We start from the raw sequence: 16,731 nt of genomic DNA on the forward strand, positions 1-16,731 counted from the left end.
TAGTAACTATTAGTGCTAATTGAACAGAATTAGAAAATCAAATCAAATCTTACCTATTACTCATCAATTGATCCTTTTATGGATGGTGTAGCATTGTAATCTTTGAGCAGCTTTTGTTATGCAGGATGAAAAACTATTATAAGAATGTGTGTGTAAAGGACAAATTTTATTATATAATATACCCTCCCTGTATATCAACTTTACATCAAGTTTATGTTCATATTCAAATACATTCCAATATTGATGATATTAAATAACTGAATGAAAACCGAATGAAAACTGAAAAAACACTCATAAGCTTGAAAAAGAAGAAGATGATGAATGTTGTGAAAGTCGCCTCATAATCAGATGAGATTGTGGCGCGATGTGTGCAAGAATAAAAAATGAGAAAATTCTGTGTCAATCACCTTGCAATTACTTGACATGGGTAAACAAGAATTCATTGTTTTTAATGATGTAAACTACAAATAAATTAAACACATCATTTTATACAAGTTTCTGGACATTCTAATCCTCAAAAACTATTGATACAATTTAGACCCCACAATAGAATCTAATGGCTCGACGACTTTCAATTAACAAAATCTCAAAAATTCAAAATCCCTTGGCATGTGTATATATTGAATCCAAATGACACCTCTTACCATAGTTGTTTTCATCTATTTAGTTATAATTTGACTATTTGAATTTTCTATCAAGAGCGACATATAATGCAATTGTTTGAAAAATTTCGGTTGTAAAACTTATTATATATTTTTTATTTCTATAAATCGAATATCGTCTGTGTGTTCTTGAGAGGGATTAATCTCCCTTTCAAAAACTAAATTTTCAATTTGACTAGAACTACAATAAAAAACAAAACTTTGCTTCAAAAAATTTAGATGAACACCTTAATACTCTTGTATTTAATTGGTATCAATACCTTGAATCAATGTTACTCAATATCATATCATATTTTAATATTATTTTATTTTAAATTAATTTTAATTTTAAATTTTTTAACAATATACTGATATTCAACCAAAACATATTGGTATCAAATAATTTACTAAAATTTTAATATTAATATATTCAAGATTTAATTTAAACTCATTACTACTAGTTATAAACTTATAATATCTAATCAAAGTTCAAGATAAATCTTACTATATTAAAACTAAAACAATAAACAATGTCTATGTCATTTATATTAAATCTTTATCATAAAAAAATCAATTAAACAATACCTCTAAGTCATTTGTTAACATTTTAGTGCAACATCATCGACCCTCTAAAGGTAAATTTCTTTTCACATAAAAAATACGAACATTTAAAAACTAACAGTGATACAAAAAAATAGTTCTTAAATTGTCACTGCACCAATGCAACACCTTATATATTATATAAAGAAAATAAAAAAATTTCAAAAATTGATAATAAAACAAAAAATTCTTAACTTGTCTATGCACCTAGTTTCATGCTATTCTTTCGCCAAGAAAAACTACAATTCCCGCTTTTAACTCTTCGCTGTAGTTTACTTGATCACGTTTAATTAGTCTAACACTAACAAATTATCTCTATATTTAGATATTAACCATATATAATACTAATAAGGAAGAACAACACACTCAGTTTTTCACAAGTGTTTCATTTCCATTTTCTTGTTATATTTTAGATTTTCAAATATCAAATCAAAATCAACATTATGTATCGGGTAGCAAAAGCATCAGAGTACCTTGTGATCACCGGAGTCGGAATCACAGACATCAAGCTTGCAAAGAAAGCATGGATTCTTCCCGGTCAATCCTACACCGTCTTCGACCTCTCTCCGGTCAACTACACCTTCGAAGTTCAAGCAATGAGCGCCGAGAAGCTCCCTTTTGTTCTCCCTGCCGTCTTCACAATCGGTCCTCGTGCCGACGATCATGAAAGTCTCCTCAAATACGCCAAACTGATATCACCACATGATAAGCTTTCCAATCATGTTAACGAACTCGTTCAAGGAATCATCGAAGGCGAGACGCGTGTTCTCGTTGCTTCGATGACAATGGAAGAGGTTTTCAAAGGAACGAAGGAGTTTAAAAAAGAAGTATTCGAGAAAGTTCAACTTGAACTTAACCAGTTTGGATTGTTGATTTACAATGCAAATGTTAAACAATTGGTTGATGTTCCAGGTCATGAGTATTTCTCATATTTAGGGCAGAAGACGCAAATGGAAGCGGCGAATCAAGCTAAAGTTGACGTGGCAGAAGCTACTATGAAAGGTGAGATTGGTTCGAAATTGAGGAAAGGACAAACTCTGCAGAATGCAGCGAAAATTGATGCGGAGACGAAGGTTATTGCGGTGCGGAGAAATGGAGAGGGTGAAAAGGAAGGAATTAAAGTGAGGAGTGAAGTGAAGGTTTTTGAGAATGAGAGAGAAGCTGAAGTGGCTCAGGCTAATTCTGAATTGGCTAAGAAGAAAGCTTCTTGGAGTAAAGCGGCTCAAGTGGCTGAAGTTGAAGCTGCTAAAGCTGTGGCGCTTAGAGAAGCTGAATTGCAAGGGGAAGTGGAGAAGATGAATGCTTTGACAACAACTGAGAAGCTTAAAGCTGAGTTTCTTAGTAAAGCTAGTGTTCAATATGAAACCAAGGTTAGTTTATAAGTATATAACTCATGATTTATTTATTACTATTCAATGGCCCTACTTGGTGTTGCCTTTTAAGACACTATAATGAGATCACAATGGGCTTTTGATTGTTTGCTTCTCAAAAGTCAGAGGCTCCCACTTGACAGGATAAACATGATACAATGAGAAGTAGGGCAATGTTAATTGATAGGGCCGATAATTCGTAGATAATACTGAATATATATTAATTATTGTAAGTATAGTAAATGTTCCATCTTTTCGTTTAACAGTTGCTAATTCAGTGTGACATGATTGAAATTGTGGACGGTATAGGTGCAAGAAGCAAACTGGGAGCTGTACAAGAAACAAAAAGACGCGGAAGCAATTTTGTATGAGAAGAAGACAGAGGCAGAAGCACAGAGAGCATTGGCAGACGCAACATTTTATGCTAGAAAGCAAGCAGCTGAAGCAGATCTATATGCAAAGAAGAAGGAAGCAGAAGGGATTGTGACACTTGGGCAATCTCAAGGAGTGTATATAAGTACACTTCTGACTGCACTTGGAGGAAACTACACTGCTCTAAGGGACTACTTGATGATCAATGGTGGCATATTTCAAGAGATTGCAAAGATTAATGCTGAGGCAATTCGTGGACTTGAGCCTAAGATTAGTATATGGAGCAATGGTGGTGATAATGGTGGAGGAATATCAGAAGGTGGGATGGGTATGAAAGATCTTGCTGGTGTGTATAAGATGTTGCCACCTCTGTTTAAGACTGTTCATGAGCAAACAGGAATGTTGCCCCCGTCTTGGATGGGAGCCTTACCTGACAAAAGCTCTTAATTAGCAAGATAGAAATATTAGGTTTTCAGTACCAGTACCTTTGATTTAGTAATTTAATAGTACCTTTTATTGTGTGATGATACATGTCATGTGTGTGATTCACTCTTCTTTTTTTAGTTTAAGGTTCAAAATCTTATATTATATGCTGATTTAATTTACATTTTTACATACTTAGTTTTTTTTAATATTATTTACATAAATAATAATATTAAAAGATTTGTGAAACGAATATAGTGCTCAAAATATAGAGTTGAGAATTAACCGATTAAGTAACTATCAACGAACTCTAACCTTCTAACTGAATTATATTACTCAGCACAAATATCACATTAAAAGCATCCAGGTAAAACTAATCAATATTAGGAAAATTAAGATCATGTTTTGATTGCGTCTCTGATGTGGGGGTACCGATGAGCCCATCGAGAGAAACCTGCACAATAATCACAAGTTAAAAACACAACTTCCATAAAGCCTTGAATTAATGTTCTTATGACCTAAAAAAAATATATTACCAGCAGAGATAATTTCAGATAGATCCATATCCGTGTTAGTATCCTGCAACAGATTACCAAGTATTTGAGTAATTGTGGAATTAAAATACAAATAGGCACCACTAAAACACAAAATTTCTGAGTGAACTTCAAGAAGTGGTCGAACGGGTCCAATTCAGACGAATGAAAAACCCTAGTAAGATTTCAAAAGGGCTATTTAAACTTGAAGAGCAAGAGAAATGGTATAAGAGAAGGAAATGGTATCAAAACCAATGTGGTAACACGTGATAGTTCCCAACAATGATATATTGCAGTGCTTAACTAGTTGATAATACATTTATAGATTAACGGTAAAGATTATAGCATGTTTGAGTGAGGATTTTATCCATAAAACTCACATATAACATGTTTATTGAGCTTATGACACTATATAATAGTGTTTTAGCATCTGAGATCCAGACAGTTCTAATATATATAGGAACAGTTCTCAGTTGAAAATAATCAAGGTCATCGCCAGGAACGAGCAATTAGGTATCTTCAATCAATCTTAAAATGAAAAATAGACATTTTCACTATCTTAATTAGGGACTTCTATTTACTTGATTGGTGCGTAAATACTTCAGAATTATTTATATGTTAGGGACCCAGTGTATGGATTTGAGCTAGAAGAGCTGATTGTGGGCCAAGAGGGACTACTGGTCTTAAAGTGTGGCAAGTTTACTCAAGGAGGGGTAAGAAAGGCACAAAGGCGCGTGAGGGGAATGAACTGGCAACCTAGTGCTAGGGTCGTAACCGTTTAAGATGGAATAAGTAGTGGGAGGAGGAGGAATGATTCAAGGAGGTACCCAAAATAGTGAATTGTAATTCTGTTGAATGGAGACTATCTAGCACTACATAGGAGCCCAGCTCTCTGGCAGTAGAGATCAATTAGATCCTTCTGTAAAGTCATTCCTAAATACATAATAAGCAGCCTATCATTTGTTCTCTTGTTTCCTTTAGTTTTCTGCATCTATTTCTCCTGGTTATTACTTCAGGATCTAACATTGGCGATTAGAGTTTTGCAATGGCCTATTCCGAAAAACGTGAAGGGAGTACGAGGACTTCTTGGCCTCACCGGCTACTATCGGAAATCTATTAAAGACTATGGGAACATAGCCAAATTATGAACAGAACTCACCAAAGAAAGAAGCATTCAAGGGGAGTCCTCAAGCACAGAAGGCTTTCGAGACATTAAAAGAAAGATTGACAACAGCTCCTTCTATTACTTGTAATATTGATTCGTATCAAAAGGAACTTAATTCATTATCTTATCTCTCTAATGTTATGGAAACAAATTTGGTACTGTAATTTTTTCATGCAATTTTAATTTCTTGAACCAAGTCAGCAGAATAATTTATTTGTTCACCTGCTCCGATGAAGCCAGACATCTTGCAATGAGCTGATAAAGACTTCTAAGAGTTCCATGATTGAAATCAGGATTCTTTAAAAGAGCCTCTTCTGATGTATAATCAAATATCAGTGTACAAATGCTGGAAGCCATCATCTTACTTGACATGTCATCTGTATTTTCTGCAAACCATAAATTTCAGGAACAGATGTAAAACTACTGATTTACTACATAATTCCAATTCAATATATAAATAAATAAACGCTGGAGTTCATTGATGGTATTTGCCCGAGCTAAAATCATTCATAAAATTTATTTCAGGGTTAAGTGTTTTGTTTTTCGAAACATTTCATCGAATGCAAGTTTAATTAGTGCACAAGTTTAACCACCGGCCCAGCATTTCCTTTTTAGGAGTTGTGTGAATGAAAAACTTAATCAGGCACATACGGACCACACAAGTGTTTATGTATATATTATTTCTGCAATCAAAGAAGAAATGAGAAGAAACTACATATAAATTCTTCTAAATCCTAAATTATAATGGGAAGCTTATGAAAATTAGCAGAAACCAATTAATGAATATATCATAAGCAGTCTTTCATAAACTCTTCCAAACACTCACATGACAGGTATTTATAAGATCAAACACTCTTCCAAAATCTAAAACGTCTCGGTTCTTGATTATAGTCCCTATTTCTGGCACGACTGAATGATGGCCTAGGTTTCACCTTTCAAGACTTAAGTTGTGTGTTTTTCTTGTTTGTCGCAACTTAACTTCGCTCCCACTCATTAATGACATAAATACTAGTTTTGACATCAAGAGTGTTACTCATTCTGCAGTCCATATCACCCAAATGAAAACAATGACAAAATATTTAACAAGGTTAACTCAACTTTGATTGCACCGAGTAACAGAAAAGTCACACCTGACTTACATCATTAAAGCAAAACAATGTTTGGATTTACTTGTAATCATTGAAAACCTTAGGGTACAGTCTCTTCAACTCAATCTCTAAGCATAAATTTCACATCCTCTCACAAATCAATTAAAATTCTTGTTAATGATGTTCATCAGCACTTGTAATAATTTCAACCCTTAAGTCCTTGCACATGCAGCATTGCACTTATCACTTTTTGTAAACAATAAAATGAACAACCAAATATATTGATCATATAAGATAGTGCAAAATGAAAATACTCATTCTGATGGATGCAACCAAGTATGGTACCTGACCAATAAGCCAATGCTTTAAGAAGATCAACAAAAGCCGATTCATCTAATATAAACTGCACTTTGTTTTTCTGCAGTCAAAACGGTGTAACTTGTGTCAGGACTTTGCATAACTAATATAGCATCACAAGGCTGGTTATTATAATGAGAATATCACCTTCAGTAGAAGGTTCATTATTGTATCACATGCCAAGAAGACACGGCCATCATCCTCAACCAAATAAACATTTGACCCAATTAATTTACAGAAGCAGTCTAAAACCTGCAAATAGACCCATTATATTAAGCCAAAGAAAACTGCTAGTAATGTTATCAAATGATACTGCTGTTGCAATAAATACAAAATCCATGTTAGAATACAAATAATAGAACTATGCAATGAGAAAGTAATCATTACCATTTTGTCAATTTATTAGTAAAGGTCCTTTAAGTTAGCATACAGTTATAAACCGATAAAGATGGAAGAGGAAAAAAAGAATAAAATATAACCATATATATCCGAGCAAGAGAATAACTTACAGCCTTAAGTCCTCCACACGAAGCCAGAGCTTTGCATCCTTCAACCTTCATAGTAATTTGACACAACATAGGCAGCAGAAAGCACACAGATTGGAAGGGCCTGCGGTGAAGAATTTATCTAAGCAAAAGCTATTCAGGCCCCAAAATACCCACTGAGAAAAATATTTATGAATAACTATCGATTTAAAGATACCTTTGTTCATCTGCACCTTCGATTGAAAGCATATACCCTAAAAGATCTTGAACTTTTTCCTTACATGCAAGTGGTGCTTCTGCTAGATAGCTGAAACAAATACATGATAATAGTTCATAAATCATAACATTTCCTCTCAAAAAAATAAAGTTAAAGATGCAGAGAGCAGTAAAAAGAATCTCAACCAAAATAAGCTTATAGAATAGTTAATCCATGACAAAAAACCCCCTCTTCTCTGGAGGATGGGCATGGAGATTGAAGAAACAACAAAGTATTTAAAATTAACTAAAATCTTCATAGATTTTACAATTAGCCTTCGGAAAATAGATAAAATTTACATTTTTCCTTTCCTGGTGCAACAATTTTTAGATCGGTCTATCAAGTTGCAACTGCCATATAACATTGTGTGCTACATTCATAAATTGGATGAAAAATGTCTTTGACACATTATAATTAAATCATTCAAAGGAATAATTAAATGTCAATTCATAACCTCGCGCCAATCAATCAAGTGCTTAAGTACAAAAAATGCAAAGAGGCAATGTAAAAGATCATACCTTCCAATGATTCGTACTGAAGCAAGTAAATCATCCCCTTTCCTTTGACCATGTTCCTGTCGAATTTCACCATTATACATTATTGAGATATATTTAGTGTTAAAATTATCTTAAGACAAATAATAATAAGATTTACCTTTGCATCTTCTAAATACTCTAGCACAACAGCAATTGTTTCATTAAGTTGTAGTATCAGCTTTGTTAATGTGCCATCATCGAGAAGGGTCCCTATAGAGCATTAGTGATGAAGAAATAAATTATATCCAATTTACAAGAACAAACCCGCAGTTTCCAACAGTGCCAACTAGCATCAGATGTGAGATGAGAATCACATTTCGAGCAATCAAGACGGCTATAAAAGAGATTACTACATAGTTGATGCCAATAGGAAAAGGTATAACCAAAACTTGCATAAAATTAACCATCGCAACCGATAGTAGGAAAAAAAGGAAAAAGACACTGAGCATCATCCCCTCAGGTCCCTGCCTAACTTCAGTTGCTATTTGGCCCAAAATGTGAGAGAAACGCGTGGATTGAAACTGTTGAGTATCTAGAACATATTTCATAGCATCTTATCACATCACATCAATACACAAAAGAGTATTTCTCAGTCTCTTTTATCTTTGTTTTCCTCTTACTCAAATACCTTTCGGGTATCTTTGGGAGATGGGTTTTGGAAGTCTAAGTCTATAATTTGATACATCTTTAAGAGATAAGAAATTTAAAAATTAATGTCCATGTAGCCTACCCCACTTAGTGGGATAATGCTTGATTGTTGTTGTAAGAACAATATGATAAATGATAATATAATAAGTCAAACAACATTTAATATTTTTTAGAAAGTTTAAAGCTTCCTTAATTTAAAAAAGAAAAAAAGGTACTCTCCTCCAAAACCCTCCACCCAGACATACCATTAGTTTCAACAGTATGATACCAAATGAAGCCCAAATTGACTGAATTTTAGCAAAGGGACCATTTTTGGTGTTAGTAATTGTCCTAAAAGTAGAGGGGAAAAATGTAATTTATAAGTGAATTGTATTTCATTCATTGAATATATACCTTCATTTTCACCAACATTTGAAATGAGTTTTATTATCTTCTCAACCAAAGAGTAGGCAACAGCCACGTTTCGTTGCTTCAGAGAATATGCCTCAACAGTAGCCGAGGTATCTTGAGGCGCTTCATATTTTAAATAGGCCAACTCATTCAAAAGAACAGCAATTTCAACTCTCGATTGCTCCAAGACCAGCAACAAACACCTAAAATCACAACATGTGAGAAAAAGAAACAACAAGCACTCAATGCATACAGTCATAAGTTATCTCATTTAACGACAAAAGCTTACATGTCAGCTGGAGTTGGATCTTGTGTCTCGTTAGTGCTTACTTTGCTAATCAGCCAATCTTCTCCAAATATGGAAACCATAGACTCAGCTAAAATGAGAGCCTGAAGCCTTTCAGCAGTAGCTGCGTATGAATGGAAAATTAAGCAATTAATTTAGTTGAAAACAAGACAAGAACTTACTGAATGATAACCCACAGCAATACTTAGTATGCATGACTAGTTTTTTTTATAGCTACTTTATTCAATGGAACTTTCACTATAGTAGTGGTGATATTTTTGCACACCTTTTTTTGTCTAAAAATAACAGTAGTATGCTCCCTAACCGCAACAAACTAAAAATAGAATCATAATTTTCTCAAAACCAGTCAAAAACTATGTAAAATTGAATTTAAAAACTTCCTTCTTTGCTCCCTTGATTTCTATAATGTGAAACCCACTGCTCGCTCTCACATCACCTTTTGGTTTATAATTATAAGTTTGCAAACCTTTGTTTATATTAAATCCTCTATACCACCTATGTTGAAAATAAGACTGAATAAAGTAACTCATTCATCACCCAATCAGTAAGGTAGAAGAATAAATATACATACACAGTATTTATAACCTAATATGTAGACCTAATAGGCCAAACTAACCTAAAATGGTCTATGTATATTACCACGCCCCTCTCAAGTGGGAGCATCATGACCCAGCTTGTTCCAAATGAGCCAAATTAAAGGACCCATATGAGACAAAGTAAGAATACCATCTAGTTGGTCATTTGTATTTATATATCTAGAGTTAACACAATCAAAAAGATTTTTTTTTCCTAATAAAGTGGCAATCCCCCCTTCAGTGTTTGTTTCTTTAGTTAAAGAGTGGGTCAGATGGAACATGGTACAACTTAATTATCAAAGAACAACATTATTTGTAAGACCTCTACAATTTTTAGTTCATGAATTAGTTGCTTAATCTATACAAATGTAACCAAAGCCATAGCTCAACATTTTGCCATGGCACTAGAATCTAGACTCAACCTTTTACTTCTTACTTTTCCACCAGAAAAGGTTACCTACAACAAGAACACAAAATCCTTAGGTGGAATGTCTATCAAAAGAGGAATAAATCCAACTAGTAATTGAATAACCAATTACCTGAGTGACCTTGATTCTCATACAAAAATTCAATTGGAGAACCTTTAGCATACCTTATAATTCAATGAAATAGCTGATCGGGTGATGGTGCAATAGTTCAAATTCCCATCTAGTCTCCAACAGCTAAATAGTAACATTATGATCATGTTAGCCATAGGGATCCACAAAATTGTCTATTGGTCTACAATCTACTGGGAAAGAAGCAATAGCAGTACAGAGAAGCATAAACGAAAGCAGTGTTTGGTGTTTGGTGTTTGGTGTTTGGTGTTTGGCCAGGGGTGATGGGCTGAAAATGTGCTAACAAAGACAAGTGGCAACACATGAGCAGTGGAGCATGGCGGTATCCCTTGGTGGGTGGATCAACCGACGGAACAAGTCGGATGCAGTCATGGCAGAAGTGAGAGCATTGTACGTCAAGGAACCATCACAGAAAATAAAAAGGGCAACATCATCTGAAAATGTTAGAGCTGCAAGAAATTGGGATCCCACCAGAAAAAAGGAGAGTGTTGAGTGGAAGGGAGTAGCAAATTATCCTAGGGTTTCAGCTCTAGATACCACATGGAATGGAAGGGATCTAAGTAATTCTTTCATTAACCAATCAATAGGATACAAGAATACATATATATAGTCTTCACAACACGTACAACCTAACATATGGGCCAAATTACCCTAAACTAATCAATGTACTTATATACATTAAGAACCTCTAACCAAAATCTCTATTTTCCCTGATAAAACAATCTGTGTTTGCTTAAGATGTTTCCCCAAATTCTCAAGATGTTTATTCGAGTAATTCAATCACTTATCTCTAATCGCCACTTTATTCTTTTTTAAAATTTTCTTTCATATTCACGATTTTTTTCTTATTCTTTCCCTTTTATTGCTAATTGCTAACATAACAAAACTTGCAGACTTGGAACCTTTGATTATCACAGTGCTGGTACACACCTTTATCAGTTAAGAGACACCAGTATATTTCCAACTTTAAGAGCTTAGTACGGGAACAAAGAGAAACAGAGAATAAAAGGTAAAATAATAATTTAATGAATATAATGCAGCAAATTGTCTTAACATACCAACACGATTCTGCAAAATGGCTATGATACCAACACGGATATTGTGTGACCAGCTATCTTGAGGCCGTAATTGGAGAGTTTTACGAAGTTGTGACTGAAAATACAAAGAATTTGAAGTTAATTGCATGGCAAATGAATACAAAGTGTACATAACCTCGCCAGAAATACAGACTGTCAACCCAAAAATACAGACTGTCAACCCATGAATAGGCCTTGCGACCAACTAATCCAAGAGGACCAATCCCACCGTCCACTAGCGGGGCCCCGTTTAAAGCCAGAGCAAAGTTCTGTATGGACTGACCCAACAAGAGTTGTTACTTGTTAGCACCTAGCTGGATTCGAACTCAGGACCTTGAGAGGAGCATACTCTCAAGACCCAAGCATCCATCACTAGGCCAACCCTTGGGGTTACATGACATAGTTTAGTTAAAAGAGCTTTCTTTAACAAGCAGGGTAGAATTCTATTATATTATATTATATAGAGACCATATGACTGAAAATAACAAATTAAGATGATATTACATACCGAATCTGTTGAAGAAAGAATGGAATTAAGTAGGTGGAGAGCTTCAAATTTCAAGGAACTATGCAAGATAGCGAACTGCTTTGCTATTGCAGCCACCTGTAGAGAGTTACGGTAATAGAAGTTGATTTAACATGAAGCAAGCTGACAAATTCAAAATGAGAGCACAAACCTCTAAAAAGCACAATTACAAATATTTTAAGAGTACACTCACAATAACCGATAGCTCAGATAAATACTCATTCCGGATTGTGTCTAAGGATATCTTGCTTAGAACCAATTGCAAAAGTTTAATAGATATTTCCACCAGATGTGAACCTGCACAATGTTTGACCACTGAAATATGATGCATAGACAAAAACATGGGACCAAAAGTTCATTGTTCACATACTAGTAGAGTATTTGCAATAGCTAGATGGTTACTCAAAAACTATCCAGCTGCAGCAGACAAAAATACCATACCATCTTGCAGAGAAGGCAACTGAGAAGCTAGTACTTTGATGCCTCTAGATTCATAAAATCTCATGATTCCATTTTCTGAAGCAGTTGATACCAAGTATAAAAACTCACAACATTCTTCAAGAACAGATGAGCAAGATCTAAACAAGAATTCGACAAAAATTATAAAGAAAATTTACTTCTTCAAAACAAAGAAAATGAAAGACTATTGATACATAAAACTAAAGTTTAAATGTGTGGCGTGGGCCACACTTTTTCATCCGTCGGACAGATGTCAAGTGTTACAATAATAGAGAAGGCCTACAACTAACAATTCTCCTGTAGTAGTAGTAGCAAATGTGTGTTTTATAAAGGATTAATGTAGAGTTTTAATTTTTCACCCACCATTTGAAAATAAATAAGTGATTGTATTTTCTTCATTTTCCTAAATCTGTTCAACAAACAGAGTATGGGGATATAACCTGAACTTAGAATAAAAGTCGCAACAAAATCTAACTCAACTAATCAACTTGATAAAGAAAGAGGTTACAAACCAAAAACAAAATATAACAATTTTTACCAAAGTATAAAATAAACCTTATTAATTGTCCCAGAAAAATACAATCTATAAATCCTTATTCCCATAACTGTACTCTGATACGGCTTCCCACACTCTTTCTCCTTCATAGGGTTTTTGGTTGGGCATAAATGAAATTCTTAATTTAATCCTTTGTAACGTAGCATAATAGACATAGCTAATCTATCTTTAAAGCATAGATAAACCAGGTCAAGAAAATAACTGCATGGCAATATTTTAACAAAAGTATAGAAAATAATAGTAATATTAACTTGAAAGTAGTAGTTCATAGTTAACCTTCAATTTAAACATTAAACAATATTGACAATTTTTTAAGTAACAACCACTTATATATAATGCAGTAAAGGCCACTTAGTTGGTTCACTCAGTCTCTTTTAATATAGGTGGGATCATGAAAATTGAGGGGTGAGAAATTATAATAAGTAATGCAAGAGAAAAGAAAAACACCGTACTGGGTGGAAATTACTTCCAATATCATTGGGATCTTGGAAATCATGTCTTCAGAGGATGCAATCTCTGGAACACGACAAAGGGTAGCAAGAACTGCAATCGACAGGTTCAAATATGCATCCCGGTTGTTGTCCCCACTACTGGATATGGTTCCTTTTCCCATACCTTTTTAGTAGAAGATAAAGATAACGTCAATAATATATACAAACTGAATATGGCGGGAAATCAGTGGATAATGGAAAAGTAAGTACCAGTTCTGAGTAGCCGATCAAGAAAGAGAGAACCAACAGCCTCGTAAACCCTGCGAAGTGAGGAGTGATCATCAGCTTTGCAAAACTTGGTGACCAGAAGAAGCCCAGCGAGACGCTGCTCATCTCGCTCTCCTTTCAGTAATTTCAAGCACTCCTCAAGATTCAAACTCTGGTCCTGTTGTGCTTCCTTCAGAAATGTCACTCAAACTTTAATAAATATCAAAAGCAGTGGGAAAGGAGAAGAATCAAAGTAGAGAAAGCATGAAAGACTGTTCACCATTGAAATGCTTAGGCCAGCACTGGAGATAAGTAAACAGAACTGTCAGCTTCTGCACAAGGCTATTGGTTTTGGAACTCTCTTGAATATCAAAATCTGTAGAAACATAGTCACATATACAGGTAAAGCATTATTATCAATTTGATATGTAGTATGCCTGTAGTGTAGATTAAAAAAAATGCTCAAAAGTCAGAAGTGTTGTCCTCATTCTTCCGTTGAGGGTGAAATTTGAGGCATTTTCACAAACACCTTATGTGCCCACCTATTAAACAACAACAACACAAACAACATTCGTCTTCCTGCGCCCCAACAGTATTAACCAATGAAATCAGTGAATCATAGAATTCAATTCAAACAATCAAATACGATATCTCTCATCATCTTCGTTAGTGCTTTACCAAACCTAACCTCCATTTTTACGCTTTTTTTTCTTCTTTCATTTTCAGTTCTCAGTTGTTAGAGGTTATGGTGATTTTACTTGAACAACGAACACAAAAGTGAGTGGATCGAGCAATAGAGAGCAACAAGAGTAACGTGATTCGTTGGTTAGAGCTCCATACCTGAGACGGTTACGAGCTCCGAAGGGTTCTCGAGAGTTCTCGTCCTTTCAACCCACCGTCAACTCGTCAACACAACTTAAACACCAACTACAACGCAACAAAGCTTTCAAGCACCACTGGGCTTCGCGTACAAGAGAAATTTAATTTTTCAAATTTATTTCTGAAAAGGGGAATTTTTCAAATTAATAATTATAATTAGTTAATTGATTTTATGAATATTACGTATTACAGTAACTTATTTTACTTTTCAAAAAAATAAGTTATTATTGTATGAAAAGTTAAAAAAATTTCTTTTGATAAGCAAACGTTTATGTCTATTAAATAATTTTCTCAAATTAATTTGATTTCAAACTATTATATAATTATTTAATAGAGTGTGCGTGTGTGGTCTAGCGGTGAAATGTTTGGGTTGTAAGAGTGTGCTCATCCCAAATCCGCTAAAAAATAGTTGATAGTTGACATGAAACACTTCATTTTTTTTCTTCTTATTTGCTCATCTTTTCCATTTCTTTTTTCTTATTTGCCTTTTCTAGAGGAATTACACATAGAATCAATATATTTTTCATAAAATTGTTTAGTTTTCTATTTTATTAATTTTTAATTATTCAAAATTTTCTTCTTATTTCATTTTTACAGGTATGAATATGAGATGAATGGAGAAATTACACATAGATTTGGTTTCATGTCTCATGTTCTTTCTCTGCTTTTCATTTTTTTTTTCTTATTTGCTCATCTTTTCCATTTCTTATTTGCCTTTTCTAGAGGAATTCCACATAGAATCAATATATTCTTCATAAAATTGTTTACTTTTCTATTTTATTAATTTTTAATTATTCAAAATTTTCTTCTTATCTCATTTTTACAGGTATGAATATGAGATGAATGGAGAAATTACACATAGATTTGAGGTATTTATTGTTTAATTAGTATTTCTTTTATGTATTTATTGTTCATTATTTTTTTATGTATTTCACGTTGTATTCTAACTTATGCATGTAGTTTTTAAATATGTTTTATTTTTTAAAAATTGTTTTTAACTTATTTTGTGCAACTATGACTTCAACCGTCAATGTTGACATTTATAGTATCAAGGCTATGTTGAGATTCTTCTTCATCTTATTCACACACTTCTCTCTTCTTTGATATATATACTTGATATGTTTATTTATAATTTATATTTTTGTATAATCAATAATTTGGTTAATAAATTCTTATGTATTGCCATAGACAAAACTGATATGTATATTATATGTAAAATGACACAAAATTAAAATAGGTAGATCATTTGTGATTACTTTTAAGGTCATATCTTACTCTCCTTTCTCTCTTAAATTTTGTTTTAATTTTATATAAAAAAATTACATTGTATTCTAACTTAATAATATATTTTGTTTTATATATATTTGTTTTTTGTTTAAATTTTATATCTTGAAGTATACAAATAATAAAAATAAGTTATAGAAAATATGGGGTAGAAAGTGGGTTTCAAAGGTTTTTTTATAATTTAATTAATTTTTATTTTTATTATAAGATTGAAATATGAGATTTTTATCTTTATTGTTTGTTTTTATGTTATAACTTATATTTTCTTTTAATTTTATATGCAGATATATTAACATGCAGTGATTTTTATTTCTGTTGATATAAACATGTCATGGATGGAGAAATTATATTATTTAGAGGTCAATGATGGTTTGAGATTTATAATTTAATACATTTTATTTTTCTTTCAACCATGGTTTTAGATTTGTGATTTAATTTATAATTTCTTCTTTTATTTTGAAGGTCAACGATGGTTTCAAATTTTAGATCTTAACCAATCTTTTCTCAGTAAAGATCATTGTTGTATTATTTATCATACTCATATTTTAATTTTATGTTAAATAGTTGTTATGCTTTTTTTTTCTTTTTCATTTTACTTATGTCTTTTTATGATACTTTTGTATTTATCTTTTAATCAATTTTTAGAATAAGCTTTCATCAAGAAAATTATCATATTATTTATATAGACAAATAATTATTTTCTATAATATCTATTTAAATTATTAATACTTTTTGTTAAATTTATGTATAAATAATACAATTTATTTATCATAAGACTATGTTAATTTATGTTTAAAATATAATTTATTTATTTTATCAATTATTTAAATAAACCGGTGCATGGCACGGGTGTACCGACTAGTTTTTTAAATATCTTTTAAGTTGTTATAGTATTTTGAAAAATTAAAAATTTAGTAATGATAATCACTCTTTTATCATTCTAAACAAAA

The 16,731-nt window shown here is 32.8% G+C and overlaps 2 protein-coding genes across 3 annotated transcripts; one reads left to right on the forward strand and one right to left on the reverse strand.

Moving 5' to 3' along the window:
* The first annotated feature begins 1,629 nt into the window (after positions 1-1,629).
* LOC131660651 (flotillin-like protein 1) lies at positions 1,630-3,571 on the forward strand. Its single transcript, XM_058929937.1, has 2 exons — positions 1,630-2,611; positions 2,921-3,571. The coding sequence occupies exons 1-2, from the start codon at positions 1,685-1,687 to the stop codon at positions 3,428-3,430; spliced, it is 1,437 nt and encodes a 478-aa protein (XP_058785920.1). The 5' UTR covers positions 1,630-1,684; the 3' UTR covers positions 3,431-3,571.
* A 124-nt stretch (positions 3,572-3,695) lies between these two features.
* Positions 3,696-14,614, reverse strand: LOC131660650 (uncharacterized). Of its 2 annotated transcripts, none has more exons than XM_058929935.1 (19): positions 14,459-14,614; positions 13,899-13,994; positions 13,622-13,808; positions 13,373-13,535; positions 12,347-12,483; positions 12,099-12,202; positions 11,888-11,983; positions 11,362-11,455; positions 9,154-9,274; positions 8,868-9,067; positions 7,945-8,036; positions 7,809-7,864; positions 7,252-7,341; positions 7,059-7,158; positions 6,697-6,801; positions 6,538-6,610; positions 5,327-5,490; positions 3,943-3,985; positions 3,696-3,860 (listed from the first exon to the last, which is right to left on the reverse strand). In XM_058929935.1, exons 2-19 carry the CDS (start codon positions 13,899-13,901, stop codon positions 3,805-3,807), a joined length of 1,884 nt encoding a protein of 627 aa, XP_058785918.1. In that variant the 5' UTR covers positions 13,902-13,994; positions 14,459-14,614; the 3' UTR covers positions 3,696-3,804. The 2 variants fall into 2 exon arrangements, with proteins under 2 accessions (XP_058785918.1, XP_058785919.1); XM_058929936.1 differs by lacking the exon at positions 14,459-14,614 and adding an exon at positions 14,161-14,445.
* Between the last annotated feature and the right edge of the window lie 2,117 nt (positions 14,615-16,731).

The sequence above is a fragment of the Vicia villosa genome, linkage group LG3, assembly GCF_029867415.1.
Source record: "Vicia villosa cultivar HV-30 ecotype Madison, WI linkage group LG3, Vvil1.0, whole genome shotgun sequence".
NCBI classification, from domain to species: domain Eukaryota; kingdom Viridiplantae; phylum Streptophyta; class Magnoliopsida; order Fabales; family Fabaceae; genus Vicia; species Vicia villosa.